This window comes from Struthio camelus, chromosome 2, assembly GCF_040807025.1.
Source record: "Struthio camelus isolate bStrCam1 chromosome 2, bStrCam1.hap1, whole genome shotgun sequence".
Lineage (NCBI taxonomy): Eukaryota > Metazoa > Chordata > Aves > Struthioniformes > Struthionidae > Struthio > Struthio camelus.
Genome location: NC_090943.1, coordinates 16,220,570 through 16,239,506, shown reverse-complemented (window position 1 = coordinate 16,239,506; position 18,937 = coordinate 16,220,570). Strand labels below are relative to the sequence as shown.

Sequence of the window (18,937 nt, the reverse complement as noted above, 5' to 3'; positions counted from 1 at the left end):
GATCTCTTACAGCAAGAACGGTCAAGTTGTGTACGCTATTCTGTAGCAAAGTTAACACATTTATACCAAAACAAGTGCTGTTGCTAAAGCTTACCCCTGCAAGCACAGCTCAAGCCACATCATATCCTGTGGAGCACCTGTAACCCTAGCAAAATCATAACCTACGGCCACCACGTCTCCCAGACTGAATTCTTGCAAGCATAGCAGAGAATGTTATAACTCATGCTCGAAAATAAAGATCAAAAGGAAAACACAAAGTTTCCTCCAAACCTCAAATAATTAAAAATATTATCTTTCTACTTATAACATATTCTTTCCTAGGCATAGCTTAATACTCTTTTTGAGGATGCAAACACATGTGGTTAAATAATACTCTCTTTATAATGGTAATATTAAGAAGTACATGAAAGACGTGATCTCACTTAAGAGCTGTTTTATTCAGTAGCTCTCGCATTTACATCCTGTTACAAAAAATATAGTTAAAAAAATAGTTTAACGTTATTTTGTAACTCTTTAAGAAAAAAATTCAAGAAAAAAATTCTATGACTAATTAAAATACAGATTGTAAATTAAAAAGACCCTGTCTATCCAAGAGTATAAGAAATTGATGATGGAGAGCAGCTGAAATCTTGTTCACTCTAATTGCCAGATACTCCAGGGTTCTACTTAATTTATAGCTTCTTAATTCTCCTTTTACATTAAGGGTTAGAGAAAGTTCCAAGTTAAGTGTAAATGCTCAAAGTCAAATTCACAAATCCACAATCTTAATCCTCAAATTCACCCAACAATAGCAATCATAGTAAGTGAAGTAATTAAAAAAATGTAAGAGCACCATTTTTTAAAAACATTATCTCTAGAATATAATAGCCAAGTCACACTAGAGGAAAGGACTATCCTCAGAACTTATGGTTTGTGTTGTTATTAATAAAAAGATGAGAACAGAGATATATATGCATGAACCTTGACCCTAAATTAGGAAAATCCTGTGAATTCTGTGGATAATCTAATCAAATTGAAGTATATAGCAAAACCCCTCTGTCAGTCACTAGCTGGCTTGTTTTCAAGCTTACTTGCTTGAATGACTGTCATCAGCTCTCATGTGGCCACATCCAAACCCACCCTACCCAATGGAAGGGCACAGGCAAGAAAGTGACTTCAGTGCCTCTGGGCCAACGCATCAGAGCAACTGAGCAGTGCAAGACTAAGCATTGAAGAAAACGGCTTAGAGTGCAACAGTACACTTAAAAACCATGCTCAAGATACAGTATAATTTCTTTACATATATACATATATAATATGCATAAATTATATGTTAGATGAAGTATAATGTATATGATTTAGCTTAAATAAATATATAGATACAACAAATGAAGAAAAGAGGATGTATGGGTGGTAGCAGTTAAAATTCCACATTTACAGTTTCTCTCAAAAAAAGCTTCAATTTGAAAGAATATATATCAGCATCTTTGATTTAACAAAAATAATATCCATATCGTCTGCTAAATGGATTTTACTCTGATGCGTTACTGATGAGATCATTGTTATCCGCCAAATCATCCACATATTTCATTAGAATAAAGGGCTACAGAAGAAACATGCATTAGTTGATTGATGAAAAAACACAAAAATTGATTGAGACAGAAGTCCGGTAGTATTATGTTCCTTAATAGAAAAAAGACTGTCATTAAAAATTAACAAATGGTAAGTGTCTTGAACTATTCTATCCGTGCTTTCTGTCTTCAAGGTATGCTCTTTTCCCAATAGTAGTAACAGTATAAACACACACACACACACACACACACACACACACACACGAAGAGAACCTAACTCTAATTAAATGATTTTGTAAGGACTTATGTAATGTTTTTCACCCTGCTGTATCCACAAAATCAAAAGATTTATATTTCAAAAGATTATTCTGATACATAATAACATTCATTGCTAAAATGAAATTTAATAAGCATTCAACATGGCACACAAACAAAAACTACTCTAGTTAGCGATGACTGGAGGGTTTATAAGCCTTCCAGGCTTTAGCAAAAACACACGAATGCTATTTTTAAAAATTTGCTTTTAAGAGAAAGGATTTACATATTTACAGTGTATTTCTAGAAATAGACAGTTATCACATTTAATCAAATTAGTAGGTCAAATTCCAAAGCTAGGAAGGAGAATAAAAGAAGCCGAAATGACCCAGCAGCATCATTGCCTTGAGACAATATGGGAACCCTGATTTCCAGGTGGCAGTAGAGAGCCCAAAAGAACCTGGATCGTCCACATAGCTGGAATGAACATTTATAGCTTCATTTTCCACAGGTTTCCCTGCCCATGTTAAAACTGACAAAGAAGCAAACCTTCTGGTGCAATGCTCAGCAGAGGAGGCCTTGAAAACAAGGTTCCTGGAGAACCCTGGTGTCCCATACCAAGAAAGGGGCACTGCACAGGAACACAGGTAACTCACAGAAATGGAGAATACCTCTGGTGAGATATGCTTGTGGATGCTCCTTCAAGTAACAACGTGATTTGTTTATTTATTTAAGGTTACTGTCCCAAGATGCATCTAAGTCAGTGTGTTCTCCTAGCCGGAAATGAGGGACTACTCTTCTGGAGTCAAGCAAGGCCAGATCAGTGCCTGGATCTGCATTACAATCATCGACTTGCTATCAATGCAAAACACAGCTGTGAGATTTATTCTCAGCTTTTTTACAGGTGTCGGTATTTTGGACAAAATCACATGTTTCCACAACTCCTATGCTCAGTCATAAATACAGATCGAAACCGGGATGAATGAAGTGCTTATCACTCCCAGTTATCACCTCTCTCTGGTATTGCTGTGTGAATGGGTCCTTAGAAGCATATGAAACTGTTCTGTGACATTGTATTCATATTGCACATTTACACACTTTCTCTTAACATCCTGTACCTCACTTTCCAAACACTAAAAACCATTTTCAGCATCATTCAGGTACCATTCTTGGTAAACTAAGGCTACTTAAAATCAACAGTTAGGACAGCACATAAATTGCAACACTTCATGTGCAACGTTACAGGCAATTCAGACAACTTCCTGGAAAGAAGTGGAAACAACATATGGGATTGGTAACTGTTTCCAACCACTAAAGCTTAATCTGCCGGTCTTTGTGATTCAATATCCCAACTTCACAGAAAATGGGTATAATGCCAAACCAAGAGACATGTCATGAGGTTTCATTCAATTATTTTCATAAACAGTTGTGATAACATTTCCTGAAAGGCATGACACAACAGGCAGAATATTATTCACACCAAGTCGCTCTCTTCTCACAACTTATATATTTATAATATTTACTTCCAGCATAAAATGACGGAACTTTTAAAAACAGATTTCTTTTACGGGGAGACCATCTGTCTGCAAACTGCTAAACAGAACATAATCTTCTTGCATTGCTTTTCCTGACTGTCTAAAACTAGCTAGAGCCATTGACAGCTCTAATAAATGATAAAAACATTCACACAGATCAGAAACAAGAAAAAAAATTGTCAACTAATCCTAACTAATGTATTTTAAAAACAGGCTGAGAAGGTCAAAGGAAGTGGTGATAATTTTACAATGCTAATATTTCAAAGATACCAGGAAAACAGTAAACAGTAACAAGAGAGTCTTCTCTTGTACGGCCAAACCAACTTGGTAAGCAATACCACTAAAAGTCACCATAAATAACTCATTTGCATGGTGGTGAGCCAAAACCTATTAAACAGAGGACTGTGGCATCCCTGAAAGAATCAGGAAAGAGAGCGCTTCTGCTCAGATACAACTATGTTAGCAATAATCACTGATGGAAGCAACCACAGCAGTAGTATGAGCTATTTTAATGGAAATTTCATAACAGTCTAAGCATTTTGAAGTCTGCTTGTGTGGCAAGTACTTTTTAGTATTGCACACGTACTCAAAAAAGAGAACAATTATTTGACCACATAAAGTTTTCTTGCCCAAGATTAGATTTGATACACTCAGTGTGTGCTATTTGTCATTGAAGAAAGTAGCTCATATATGTGATACAACCAAGCTAATTCAGTCTTTTAATGGATAATGTAATCTTAATGGACAACATATCCTTTCATTACTGTCATTTAATGTACTTACAAATGCTCCTGTCCTGCTCTCTCAGACAGTATTCTCTAATCAAGACTGCAATTCTTTGTTCGGTAATTCAATACTAGGAGTTCTGAGCAGTAAGATGTTAAAACAATAATTGAAAAACTGTAAATAGAAAGTACCAAAAAAAAAAAAGCAGTTAAGTTTCACTTACAAAGTAAAGCAGGCTCCTGAAAAAGTCTGAGCGAAGACCTCCTGTATTTCAACTCATCTTTCACAGACTACATATATAAAAGCAGATGCACAACCCTGTACTCTGCAACATGCAATACTACATAGGGATTTAAAAAAAATTCCTAAATTCTAAGCATCAACAGCAGCCTACTATTCACAGGTGCCTGATTATATTTGAATGTAAAGTACAACGTAGCTATTTTTCTAAAATGTAAGCAATTTTTCTTTTCTGAATCTGAGTGAAACGTTCCTTCCCTAGCGTACTTCGTGCCAAGTCAGGCAGCTCCCTTTTGTTCACATTGTGCACAGCAGGTCACAAAACCTCAGCAAACCCACCGCACCTGACAACTGGAAGGCCTCGCCTGCAAACATGCAGACTGAGATGGTCACATTTCTATTGTTGCATTTGTTATGCTCTACAGATTAGTTTAAAAATTGTGGACCAATTTAGGTATTGATAATACTACTTTGTATGCCTTTAATTACCAGTGTCCACTAAGAGTGCTTAGAGAGACCGTTTAAACCACGGCTACTCTTCAATGCGTTCTCTTGACAACTATACTTCTAATTCCTGCTCTGTTCATTTTAATGCATTATTGTTTCAAAATACAATGCTACAAAATTGCAAATTACATCTGGCTCAAGGGTTGATTATGAGAAATAGTAGCACTTCTGCCTCTGTGTGAATAACTCTGATAATAATGAGAGATTGATTGAGCTCCAAGAAGTCCAAATGATGAGAAGGGTCAATTTGAACATTTCTATTAGCTTCTTTTGTTAAATCTAACACTTTGCCAGGCCAGAGACAAATACTGCATCTGGTTACCATGATTTTTTCCAACCCTACAGAAGTACAATTTAGAAAATGGGTACTGGTCTAAAGGCAGACCTTATAAGAAATGCTAATGAAATGTAAAAAAAAAAAAAAATCCATTTTACTGGCACTCGAGAGAAGACAAAAAAAAAAAAGTTGCAAAGGAAATTTGCTTCAACACTTTCCTAGCAGAAAAGGAAGAAAAGCACTTAGCAGTATGAAGAGTCTTCATAATTCCATTTTACAATCGAAATGCTTGCTTGCATATATATGAGCACGGCATACCTTATATATAAACGTGAGCTGCAAGAAGAAATTTATGAAACATGCAACAGGCAAAGAAATGAGCACACAAATGTTACACACTGGCTAGTTAAACCAGGAAATCGCAATAACATTATTCCAACAATTGAGTCTTGCAGCCTTGCAACTAAACTGTAGAAAATCTGCAGATGTTAACATAGATATACAAAAAGTTAATCAAACTACTGACAGTTCATCTGGAACCTTCCAAAGATTAAAACTTCCCTACAGATCTCATTATCGAGAGAAGTTAATATGTCAGTCAGCACTTTTTCTGTCAATTACTGAAAATCTTTGTTGATATACATTGCCTAGAAAATAACTTCTGTAGAGCAAATTAAGCAATATGTGATGTCTCGTTATATGTTCAGCCTCATTGGCATATTTACACTCACTAGGAGGTAAGGAAGGCACAAACATTTGCCAATAGAGGAAAACAGACAATATTCCAGGAGACTGAGGAACTCTTCTAACCCCAAACCCCCAAACTGCTGGACGAGCGTGCAGCTGCTTTTATACCCTTAGAAAAGGTTGACAACAGCGAAATGCAGTTCCCCATGTTGGGCTGCGATACCCGAGTGAAGGTGGCTGCAGGTTTCATTTTAGAAGTTCCTGTTTCATTCTGGGTTCCACAGTGTCACCTAAGTCTCTTTGAGGATTAAAAAAAAAAAAAAATTAATGGAAAAACTATTAAAAATAATACTGATAGGATACTTTAACAAGGTGCTCTAGAACACAACTACATTAAGTTACTCCGAATGCCTCTGATTCCACATTGTCATAAAAACAGAGGACAAAGAATAAAAGCTACAATGTGTTTTAAAATCCAAAAACAGGATTAAACCATAGGGCCCAGCCTGAGCCAAGCATCTGGTTAGAATAAATGAGTATGCCACTGTTGACTTCACACAGTTATGTCTGTTCTATCAGCTGATATTCTGCCTTGCAACATAAAAATTTAGTTCATATATGCAGTATCTTCTGAGCGGAAAACAAAGAGCCAGATTTTGCATTGCGGCAGCACCAACAGAACAAAAATTCTCTCTGGAGCAGATGCAATGAGACACAGGAGGATCATCGTGGGGATGGTCAGTTTGGCAGACAGTCCCCACAGCAGCTGGCACAGGGTTTGCCCAGAGCTACCTTGAGCCCTGGAGACTCCCAGCATCCTGGAGCTGCCAGAAGCCAGAGCTTGAGCTGTCTTCATGGTAACTCCAGTTGAAATAACTATATCAATTGTGATTTACATCGCTGGTTATTTCAGCGCCAGTCTCGGAGCAGGGACTTATTTCGGATCGAAAACGCATGTACAAACCAAGATTTGCACTGTACTAACAAAAGGTGACAGACGTGGTAGGGGGTTTTGGTTCCAGCCACCATGGAAATAAGCTCCTCACACAGCAGATCTCAGACTGGGACCAGCCCTATAAACACTGACATTTTTGTTCTCATTCCTATATGCTGCGGTACGATAAGGAGTGACTGGGCCTATATTTTATCAGAAAACCAGATAGATAATACTTAAAACAAACCCCATCTTGTCATCAAAGATCTTCAGCTCCCAAGTCTTCCTTCCTATTAGTATATGTCAACAGCAGGCTCCAAAGGAGATCAACTCTGCTTGTGTTACATGCTGTACACGGTATATGACAATTATCATTGCCACCTTAATACTACTTCTGTGTATGAAACATATTTTTCAACTATAGCCTAAAAAACAATCCTAAAAAAAAACTGATGAAAATGCTACAGTTTTCATGTTTTACCTTACATAAGTGTTTTTCTTACTTTTGCCGTCATGAAAAGCAAATAGAATTAGCAAAATATGTGGAGTTCCACAGACATCACCAGGATTCCTACCATTTACAGAAGTAAATACTGCTGGTATCATTACTTACTCAGCAACATCAGAGAAAATATATGTTTTAACTGTAACACCAAATCTAAAACTCCTGCTTATAGCAGCATGCTGCATTCTGAATTTCAGGATTTTAGCATTGTGGGTTAAAGATAAAGATAGCATCTATAATAATATTGTGAAATATTTGAGATTTATTTGTGATACGTTGCTGTTGAAATGTGTAATAGCAATTCAACTTGCATCCTAAATAATGCTGGCACACCTGGTGTTGAATATGCTTAGAAGCACTTGCAATTGGTATAAAAACGTACTACATTCATTATCGCGGTACTCAAAAATGCTGATACAGCTAAGATTCTCAATGCATTGTTGTTATTAAATCCTCTTTTGCAGAACTTTACAGAGCTAATCCATAAACTTTGTTTCTGATTAGATATTTTCTTATAGAGTACTAGCTAAAATAGCATAACAGGAAAAAGGAAATCTACATATATTTTCAGTCATCCCGAAATTACAGACATCTTCCAAACTAAACTCATCACAAGCACTATGAAGCTGTAGATAACATGTGTTTTTAGCATAAAAATACGTTATATTTCTACAGTGCAGGAAATGCCACAGGACATCAAAGCACTTGAAGACACTTACATGAACAAGGCACTATCCCATTTTTTCAGTGAGAAAACAGTTTTCTTGAAAGCTTAAATAACTTGCCAAAGTCCAGAGGATTTCTATATTGCAACCACAAATAACATAAGGACCAACTTTCTGCAAATTTAATTTTTAGTATCTCCCTGACAAAGCAAGATCTATAAACTTAATACATCTACTGCAGGACTAATTAGTCCTAACAAGGAATTTCCCTACCAATCCAGCACTACCAACATACTTTCAACATATAATAGAAACTCTTTAAATTAGCCAAAGGACTAGTATGTTATTATACTTGTTGAAAACAGTTAAGACCATCCAGTAGCTCCATGAAAACATACTACTGTTCTTTTTCCTTTTAGGACTAGGAGCTACAAGACTAATGTCAACAAAGTCCTGAAGAAGGTGTTAGCATTTGTAGAAACTATGAATTTATCTTCTGGTAAAGCAAACATTTCAAGAGTTACTGTTAGTCCCATCATCAGCTAGCCCAAACATACACTGTAAAGCTAGTTCAGGAAACGAATGCATTCCAGCAGGGTCTATTTTACAAACATTGACAACCTTTTCTTGCACTCCTGCTTATTGTAAGTTTGCACAGAAGCAGTAAAAGTTAATATGCAGTAGAACACTACATTAACTACTGAAGCGTTATTGCACATCAAAAAGGTTTACTGCTACTTTGCAAACATACTTTCCTGAGTGTCATAAAACACTGGCATATAATGAGTCAGATCTACTGCGGTGCATTCCAACCAGATCTGCACATCGGTGATGTAAAACCAGTCTCTTGATACAAAAGTAACTCTATATGATCTTAGAAAGAAAATTTTGTGCATGATATACTGCATTATGAATTAGGTAAATATATATCAAACTATCAGCAACAGGGTAAATTGCTAAGGATAGAATATGCACATCATATTTTCCACCTGAACACAAAGGCACCATCATTGTCTCAAGGAATCCTTGAGCTGCAGATCACTGTGGATGCCTGGAAAACAAACCAGGGAAGAAGCACTATATGGTTACCCTGTTCGAGTGCTCTGCCCTTGGCATCTACTACTGACTACCGTCAGAGACAAGATTTTAAGGTACGGGGGCTTACGAGTGTACTTCAGCTTGCTATAACTGCACTGTTATCTTCTTATGTTAAGCTCCATAGAATCTGCTGAACATGACAAGAATTAAAATAACACCTTCTCCCCTTCCAAACGCAATATAAATTACCTCCTTCTGTGACTGCATGAACTACAAATACTAGAGGTTTTAGTTGGCAGCCGTGGTTTGAGATGAAAATGAACAACATCAGCATTAATGCAACACAAATTTTATGTTTCTAATTGCAAAACAGGCGGCATTTTCCGGTGCAGAGTAAAATAGTAAAAAGGAAGGTGTTTGTAGCTGGTTTTCTCCCTCAGTTCCAAAGAAAATCGCCATCTTTTCTAGCTCAGTGGATCACATCAGGTACCATTTGGTTTCAGAACAGCCAGTCAAGCTTGGTAACCTAATAGCTGCCAGTCTAGGAAGCTTTAAAGGAAGATGTGTGGAAACACAGTAAAATATCCTGCTTACAAATAACTTCCCCCTTAACACTTAACACACAATGGGTGGCTCGCAGTCACAAGCACAAATGCTCAGCAGTGTTACTTCCTATACACTTGATGTTCAAGGAAGTGTGAGGGCAGTCCCTCACATAATCATGCATCACAAAAATCCTTAAAATTTAAACTTTTTGAACGACAACCTTATTTTACATTCACATGTTTTTGTTTCACATGAATGATAAGTAGGTGCAAATTGTTTTAGATGTTTTGTACTAGTAATTATTCAACATATCTTGTTCATATCTCCTCTTACATAGGACAAATGCTTTTCCACTAGGACTATTAAGCAGTGGAACAGGTTGCTGAGAGAGGCTGCAGAAAGTCCATCCTTGGAGATACTCAAAACTCTACTGGACACGACCCTCTGCAACCTGATAAATTGTTGAAGTTGGCCTGCTGCGAGCAGGAGTTGGACCAAGCAGAGGTCCCTTCGAATCTGCAGCATTCTACTAGTCTATTATTCTAATTTTCAATATCTGTTCAGTTCCTTTTATTCTATTCATTTTTTACTACTTTTTTTTTTCCTCCAGGTAATCAGCACTGATCAAAGGATTCAAAGTGGGGAAACCTCACTCATCCACTGCGCATTGTTTCTGATATCGCCTTCTGTCTTATTCATTCTATAAAACTTCTGTTCTTCCTATTTTTCCTTGAAAAATAGATTGTGACTTTGTTAAAAACAACAACAACAGCAACTTAAAAGCTGAAATAAGCACTATGAGTCAAATGCCTTTTACCTGCTATTTTCTTACCACATTCAAGGAAACTCAGGGGCTCACAGAATATTTCTGGTCACCCTGTAGATTCCACCCCAGAAATCATACTGGCTTATACCTATTTTGCTATTTCCACTGAAGTGTTTTATGACTCTGCTTTTAATTACCTTTTCATTACACAACAATAAGACACACAGAAATCGTAACAGAGGCATCAGCTTTCCAACACATCATGAACACAGATCGTTGCTCATAAGAAGTAAAAGGCAACAGTAAGTCGGAGCTCTGTCTCTTAGCAAAGATCATCTCTCCTGCAGCTCTCCTTGAGCCAACTTAAGTGGCTCAAGGAACTATGACATAATAGCCTATGACCTGTTCTGCTGTGACTATACATTAAGTTGCACTAATTTCCTTCTAGAAAAGCATTCCTCTTCCTGTTTTAAAGAAAGATTTTCAAAGACGACAGCTTTAAACATATAAGATCTATAAACAAAGCATCTGTAAAAGTATACCAATATACAAGTGCCATTGTAAATTATATCTCCAAAGAATATTTCCAATAGATATTGAAACAAGCATCATTTACAGAACTTTTCATCTAACAGAACCTTCTCTTCTCAAGACAGTATTTATTTACCATACTTTGTTCGGGACTAACACACTGACTAGTTAGTAGTCTTCAATTATCGCATCAGGTGGGGGAAAAAATCCTATTTCTACACAAGCTAAAACCGAAATTGACTTTGAATCTCTGAACTGTCAACAAATTCTTCTATGAAAAGGCTTGCTTTACAGAGATTATAAAGTAGGTGTCATCCTTGACACTTGCATTCTATATTCATACGCCAGGTCTGGAAAAGAAATGTTAGAGAGCGTCAGGAAGGATCTTGGAAGGCTCAGCTGTCATGCTACGCGCCTCGCGCGCTTGCTTTGCAGTCAGATGCTGCGCTGTAGATGTCAAAGGTTTGCTATTTAAACTCAGTGACAAGCAAAGGGAGAATACTGGGAGAATATGTTAGCAGCTACTATGAACTTGTCTCTAGTAACGGGTCATCCTGACACTCATGTCTGGATGTTAGAAACAAAAGCCTCAATTCTATTCAAATTAAAAAACACACAATATACCCCCATTAGATTTACAAGTTCAAGATTTACTCTGGGAAAATCCAATGTTAAGAATATATATAACAAAGTACTGTTCCCTGTCAGAATGATAAACTAGAAAGCCACATTCGATTATGTTAATCTCTCATTTCAAATCCATCTCTCACAACTGCATACCATTGCTTTCTGTGTTTCATTTAAAAGTCACAGAGTTTACTGACCGCTTAATGAAGCTGCATTCCTTAAATCCCTAACAGATTATGTGAAGTTTTTTGGTTTAGCAGTAAGAATTTGCCATTCAACTATTACTCCCGCCCGCAATTACATCTTAGTCATAAATAAGTGTAATGCCTAGTGTTTCAGGACGCCAGCAACGCAACACAATTTTCCTCAAAACAACTGATTACAGCAACCAGAAGAGACCAGAGAATACAAACAATGAGGAGAAGGAGAAAGGCTCATTGCCGGCCTTCTCAAAAAGAAAAGCTATTTTCAATCAAGCTTATCTCCTTCAGGCCCTTATTTACTTTTAACTGGAAAGAAGGAAGTGAAGAATATGAAATGCTTTGAAAGACATTTCTAAGAGTCCAGGGTAATCGTCTGCATCAAAGGTGACAATTTGCTGCATGGCTGACCTCATTCGAAAAACTGTTCTGATTCTGTGCATCTCAGTGGCTGGTCGAAACTTGAAAACGGATCACAACAAACTAGCCCAGAGTAGTGTAAAACATGGAGGTAGGTCACTAACAGCATCCAGCTTGCAACCAGGAAGAGGGCTGGGGCTCTCCCTGAAATGTAAATGGCACCATGCTTATGCCTCATGTCTAGGACTCTAGCGGTCTGCACGTTTGCTAGCTGGTAGCAGAAGTGGGGAACCAGATGTGAACTTAACTTTAGTTATGCCAGTTGACTATAGTAGAGGAGCAGGCAAAAAATGCAGCACAAATGCCCTGAGCTCCATTAGCTGAGAACTGACCCAGCTCAGCTTTCTGGACAGCACGCTAACATAAGCAGGGCAAGCTGCTGGTGATGTTCTCAGATGGGTATTAGCAATCCAGGTGCAATTCTGTGTGCTCACAACAATCTTTGAAGTTTGAAATGATATGACAAACAGGTGTTTAACCTCTTTTTCACTGTTCTCAGATTGAAGATTTATTGAGTTTTGTGCCACGAACAGAGCACTGAAAAAACATTACTAAGTTTTAGAACTCGTTCCCATGTTTTCTATTAAGTCCATAGATCAGTAAGTGTCATTCACCAATACCAAGTCCTATTAGTCATGCCCTCCAAGGAAAATGCCTTTATTGCTGCTTCTTAAGCTACTGAATGATGAGAATCAGACCATGGATTTTATTTTCTAGAGTTTGAGGTATTTGCCAGTTTTGTTGACTGGGGTATGCTTCAGCACTATTTTACACAATTCAGACACCTTTATGTCATGTGCCTGCTTAAAAGTCTGAAGGTTGTTATTAAATGAAAGAAAAAGAAGGTAATTACTAAATTAATGATATAACCCTTGCGATTTGCTTTTCATCTCTTCACAGACATTACGATGAGAAACCCTTAAATGAAAAACAGAGTAGGTAATACAGCCAGGAAGCTATGTAACAAGCAACAGTAATCTGTCTATGTTATTCTCCCAAACGCCCAGTCAGAGGTCTCAGATGGCTAATGTGGTTGAAATGTGTAATTCAAAGCTACAAATAATATGTTTATGAATCTGGACATGTTCAGTGCACCCTGGAAGCAGCTGGGGGGGGGGGGGGAGAAGGGAGAAAAAAAGATAACGGTATATCTGATTTCAGCTAAACAAGATTTCCAACTAAATTATGTATTTCCTCTCAAAGAACTGGAAGAAACAATACTACAAGGCTCCTAGTAATCATTTCAAATGTAATTGTAGGATTAGATTTTAATGGTAATTTGGAAATATTACATTTGCATTGGCTATCCAGTGCATTGATTTACCCGCCTATACTCTACAACAGTCAAGAGAGAACCGAAGACCAAGCACTGCACAGCTTTACATTTCCATCAACATTACAGACCAGATCTTGAAATATACAGTGTCCTGTACTACAAACACCCATGCATATGATTAATCTTAAGCATATTGTCTTGTTCCACAAACTTCTACACATAGTGCTTATGTTTTCCACTGAAAAGGTACATTTACGTGAGACTGAGAAATTAATTTCTGCAGTAGAAAATGTGTTTATTTCATGCAACATACTTATCCACAGTTGCTTCAAAATGATATTAAATCAATTTCATAAGCAACCACAAAGACCAAAGCAAGTATTTTCTTGCCTAGACTCAAGGTTAGGACCCAATGGGTATGTCCTCTCAGCATCTTTAGTTCTCCTCAGCAGTTGCACACACAAACTCAAACATACCTTTTCATATTTGCAAATCCATTTTTATCCCATGTTGATGTCTATTTGTTTCAGCACATCTTTCTTATCATGCAGTGACTATCCCTCTAATAAATGCGTTTCCAGCAAGATATGGTTGGATAGCTTGGCCTCCTCTACTACAGAAACCTAAAGCTGCTTTTTTTCTGTCCTTATTCCCAATGTATTAACAGTTTCGTTTCTTCTAAAAGATGTTGTCCTTCAGTCATACCCTTGCCTGACACTGACCACTTATTGGACGTGATTCTTTTATCATTCTCCCATATACACTCTCCAATGAGAGTATTGCTGTCAGATTCTTTGAGATCAAAATAAGCTCTAAAAAAGGTAGCAGAGTCATGTGAAGTCATTGCTTTACAGGACCACAGCTCAGGGCAATCACAGAGAAAATTATACATGACTTAAGGAAGCTAGGGGAAGACATACCACTCATCCATCTATGATCTATCACTTCAGTCATCCATTAACTCCTCTAAGAACTATATCCAAGCTTCTCCCTGGGCATAAGCATGTATGCAATAATAATAATAATAATAATAATAATAATAATAGATAAGATGTCACCACAGCAGAGTATCATTTCATCATCACCCAAAATCTAGAAACTAAGAACAATCTCATATCTCCTGATTTCATGTTCTGAGATACCTCACTTTCATAAATGAAAATACCCTGTATATGACAAGGCCAAGAGGAGGGAAAAAGAATAAGTCGTATATAATTTTCCCTCTCAGCAGAGGAATGACAAAGAATCTCATAAGTAGAAGTCCTTCAAAGCAACACATCCCTACCAGCACTAATGATGGGTGCAGTGTGAGAAATATGTGAAACCTTCCTCGTGACTTCTCTATCAATGACTTATTTATCAGTATCAGCTGATTGTTTTTGTCAGGTTCATTTTATCAAGAAGCAAAATCTCTACTAAAAATAATATCAGACCTAGAAATGAATAAATACATATTTTAGACTGCACTTAGAGAAGCATAAAATTTTTTATAATCTTCTGATGTCAAAAACATATGTCCATTCAAGGCTTCTTAATAGCAAAACACAAAAATCAGCAGAATAGCAGATCAGCTTCCTGAAAACTATTTCCTCAGCTGGCAGTGGCCATCCAAGCACCCCTTAAATGTGCAATGGAGAAGAGGGAATAGCACAACCTTTCCCCTATATGTGATCTAAGCCACAAGGCATAGCCTAAGATGCCATTGAAGGGAGAAGGAAGATGGGAATGATAAAACCATTCAGGTAAAACATTATGGTATAAGCAAGCTCTGCAGCACCAAAGCTGATGTGTCAGCTTTGTCATTTACTTCAATAGACCAAGGTTTTTGTTCAACACTTTTCTAGGTTTACTTACACCCTATATATACCTGTGCACAGAAAGAGAAACTTTTAAGTCAAATGACAAATGTATATTAGTCTGTTCTGCCCCAAAATGTCAATTTGAAAGAAAGAAATATACATATACTCAGACAGATGTATTTCACAGTGAGAAGGGTGAACTTTCAAAGTGTCCACAGTCTCGTGTGAGCGACAGTCCTTTGGAGATAACAGGAGTCTGCATGCAAGAGCCAGGCAGACTGCGCCCTGCATTTCACAGTTCTTGTTCACAGCTACGCCTAGTATCTTTATTCTGTTTGATAAAAGCAGTAAAACAATGTAATTATTTAAAAGATTTACTTATGATTTTAGCACGTTATCTGAATCATCAGGGGATTTCTTGGAAATGATGAATAGACAGACACTGAAGGATAAATGCAACCTAGGATTCTCTAGTGGGAGTTTCTATCTTACAGAACAGTTTAATGAAGATTCCAGTACCAAATCCTATGATTTCAACTGATGGCAAGCAGCCTTATTTTTATACATTATGTAAACTCAATTTTATGAGCTGTCAGTTTTCATATAGGCAATAAAAAGCCCTTTGGCTAAATACAGACATTGGAATAAAGTGTTAGTTAACAGTAATTCCATCCCACAAGTGTTCTTGCCCATACAACCCACTGAAGAAATGTTAAAGTTAAGAGCACTGAAATGGAAGAAAAAAAAATGAAAAAGGAGAAAAGAAAAAGACCTACAAAGAAATCATAATGTTGCAAAGAACCAAAACATCCAACTATGCTTTGATCATGGTCTGAACTTTGAATGTTACTGTCATTATTATTTTTTTATCGTACAGCTTCTTTCACTGACTATTTAATATCTATGAAATATGTCAGATTCATAGTAAAACAAAGCATATTATAGGCAGAAGTAGGAGCTTATCTTGCAGACATAACAAAGCCCATCTCTCAAATATTATTGAGAAACATGTCAACAAAAGAAATTTAAGCAATGAGGGAAAATGAGGCGTTAACACTTAATTCCTTCAATCAGCTCCTTCCTGTCTGCCAGGAGCACCTCTCTTGGGTGGGCTGACAAGGTGCACACTAATTTAAAGATACAGGGGGAGTCAAACTGCATCCTGATGGCACTGCTCCCATGTTAATTAAAAAGAGGAAACTGAAAAGGAAAGTTCACTTAGAAGTGGTGCTAGGGGAAAAATAACTCAAGGAAATGTTGACTGTTATGAAGAGTAAAAAACAAAGCTATCATCAGACTTTCTGATCTATCAAATTACTGTAGTTTTCAGATTAAAGATTTCGGGTGTCTTATACTGACTATTTAAGCAAGCTTACTTTCTATTTAGCTGGGGGGGGGGGTGCCTAATTAAAAATGGTGTTCACTTTTGCACTTGTTGCCATCTAAAGCTTCCAAAGCTACATGGGAATGAATATTAGACATCGGGCTCTAATGCTGGAAGGCAGAAAACAACGCAACAGCCTGAATCCACCTAGCTCTCTGGAACATGAAGCCTCCTTCACTTGGATAGGACTTTGCTGCCTTTGTCTGTGTACCAAAACTTGTAAGAGGAAGAAGCTATCTCACAAGACCTCTGGGTACTGGGAATGTTACACAGGATGAAACGGAGGACTAACGAGCTGCCCAACTTTGTAGATACTGTGTCATACTTCAGCTGAAGAGAGGGCATCCATTCTACCCAATAAATTACTTACGTTCCACAGAATTCAGCACATATAATTTTCCTCAGTTTTGCCTGTCATCTCTATTGTGATAGCCATTTACATCAGAAATAAAGAACCATGAAACAGAGCTGTAGAAAAACGGCTGAGATTGCAGAAAAGAATCTCTCTGCATTTAATATTTCTAACCTTTTATTCATGTGAATGATGTTGGGATTCAGTGTTCAGTGCAACTCTCCATTCCACTTTTGTGGGATTTTACATCTTACAGGACAGTTTACTGAAGATTCCAGTTTCAACTTCTAAGATTTCAACTAATGGCAAAACTCTCCACTTCTGTTTAGGCAGGCAAACACACAGAAGATGAGGATGCCTCTGTGGGACTTCTGTGTGACCAGGTTGAAGCACTTTCCTGCTATGTGAAGTGTGAGATTCTCTTTATTTTAGTATTCCGTAGCATATATAGCCTAACAATCTGACATTATTTTGTGTTTTCTAAATATGACCACTATCTTCTAACTTTTTTAAATATAAAGTTAACAAACTTTGCAATATGATTCACAGATACAGAACAACTCTTGAGAATCTAACCAGCAGTGATCTAATTTCAATTAATGTTTTACGGAATAAATAATATAATAGGAAATAAGTTAACTGAAGCTCCACTTACATGCTTTCAGTGCAGAAGCACTGTTAATAAATCTTTAAAATGATACTAATATCTTACTTCAAAATTAAATGATGGACCACTGCATATATGAAAGAAAACAAACACTGCCTTGATATTATTTTGTCTTGGAAATATATTTATTTTCCCTAGCTAGCTAAAATAAAGATCAATTTTCTTACTCTCTCACCCCTTCCCACAAATGATCAAAGGTGTTTGTTGTGTTGCACCATGTACTCAGAGCAGCAGGGTGTCCCCCAGTGGTCTGCTCCTTTCAGAACATTTATGCAATTTCCAAAAAACTCCATGCTTGGTAAAATCAGATCTTTCGCCAACCTTGTGTAGCTTGTTAAAAAAAAAAACTTTTGCTAGTCTGCAGGTTGTCAGAGCGCACAACCTTATTTAGATTCTATTTTCTGAGAGATGAGCATGCTGTTTTTCAATTTCAAACTGATTCATCTCTTTCCCATCATGCCTCCATAATAGCAAGCGGACATAATAGTAAAGCAAAGAAAAAGCCTAATTTAATAACACACAAGTTTTGGGTATGAGATTAGGAGCAGCACAGTATAAGAGGAAAACAAAAACCAAAAATGTTTGACCTGCCAAGGTATACATGCACTACTTAGATGCCACCAAAGGCCCTTTCCAACACCAAGCAGCTTGAATGCTTAAAACTTATTTTTCCCTTGCAGCTCTTTCAGCCTTCAACTGCTCCCCTTCCATTTTGAGTTGCTTCCTATACCATGACATTACCAATAAACTTAAAAGTAAAATATGGCCTCAGGAAATGGTCACAATATAAATCAGCAACTACAGCACAAACCTTCATTTTATAGTTCATTCTTATGTTTGATTACAAAGCACCTACCTGAACATGTCTCCTAAGCCTTTCAGCATTCCTTTCTTTGCCTTAATTTTATCCTTCTCTTTATCTCGATCTTTCTTCTTTTCCTTCCCAGTCTTTCTTCTATCACCTTTATCTTGGCTTCCATTCATCTGCCTCTCCAAGGAGTGGGATGGCTGGTCACTTGCTGTGGACACAGATTCTCTACCAGATCTTGAGCTTTCCTCTGTGTCTTCCTCCACTGAAAGCGTAAATTAAGACACAGCAGTGGAGTAAGAACAAATAACAAAGGAGGTTTTTTTTAGTATGTTGCAGAATATGTTTTGAAGCTAAATATAGGCATAACAGCAAAATACTTGCATCCTTTTCAAAATCAGTATCTGTTCATTTTGGGCTTTCCTGAAATGTTCACGTCTACTATGAGGATTAAAATCTCCAAAGCAAGGAATTTACCTTTGCAAAACACTCTGCAAAGCATGGTTTGTACTTTGTGTGTATTGTGAATAATGTAGGGGTTAATAAAGAGCATTAGTAAAGTGATGTTAATTGACACCTTCGTTTCAGTATTTAAATCAGTTAAGGAGAGTTTGAGGAATGTTTGCAAGAAGAAACAACAGC

General features: G+C 37.1%; 1 protein-coding gene across 26 annotated transcripts in view; it reads right to left on the bottom strand.

Annotated features, from left to right (window-relative positions):
- The window catches only part of PARD3 (par-3 family cell polarity regulator), a 468,531-nt gene that overhangs the window by 124,397 nt on the left and 325,197 nt on the right, over positions 1-18,937 (bottom strand). For all 26 annotated transcript variants that reach the window (XM_068934384.1, XM_068934389.1, XM_068934381.1 and 23 more), the window contains one exon: positions 18,344-18,560. In XM_068934384.1, coding sequence (XP_068790485.1) covers positions 18,344-18,560 — 217 coding nt within the window. The remainder of the gene's footprint in view (positions 1-18,343; positions 18,561-18,937) is intronic.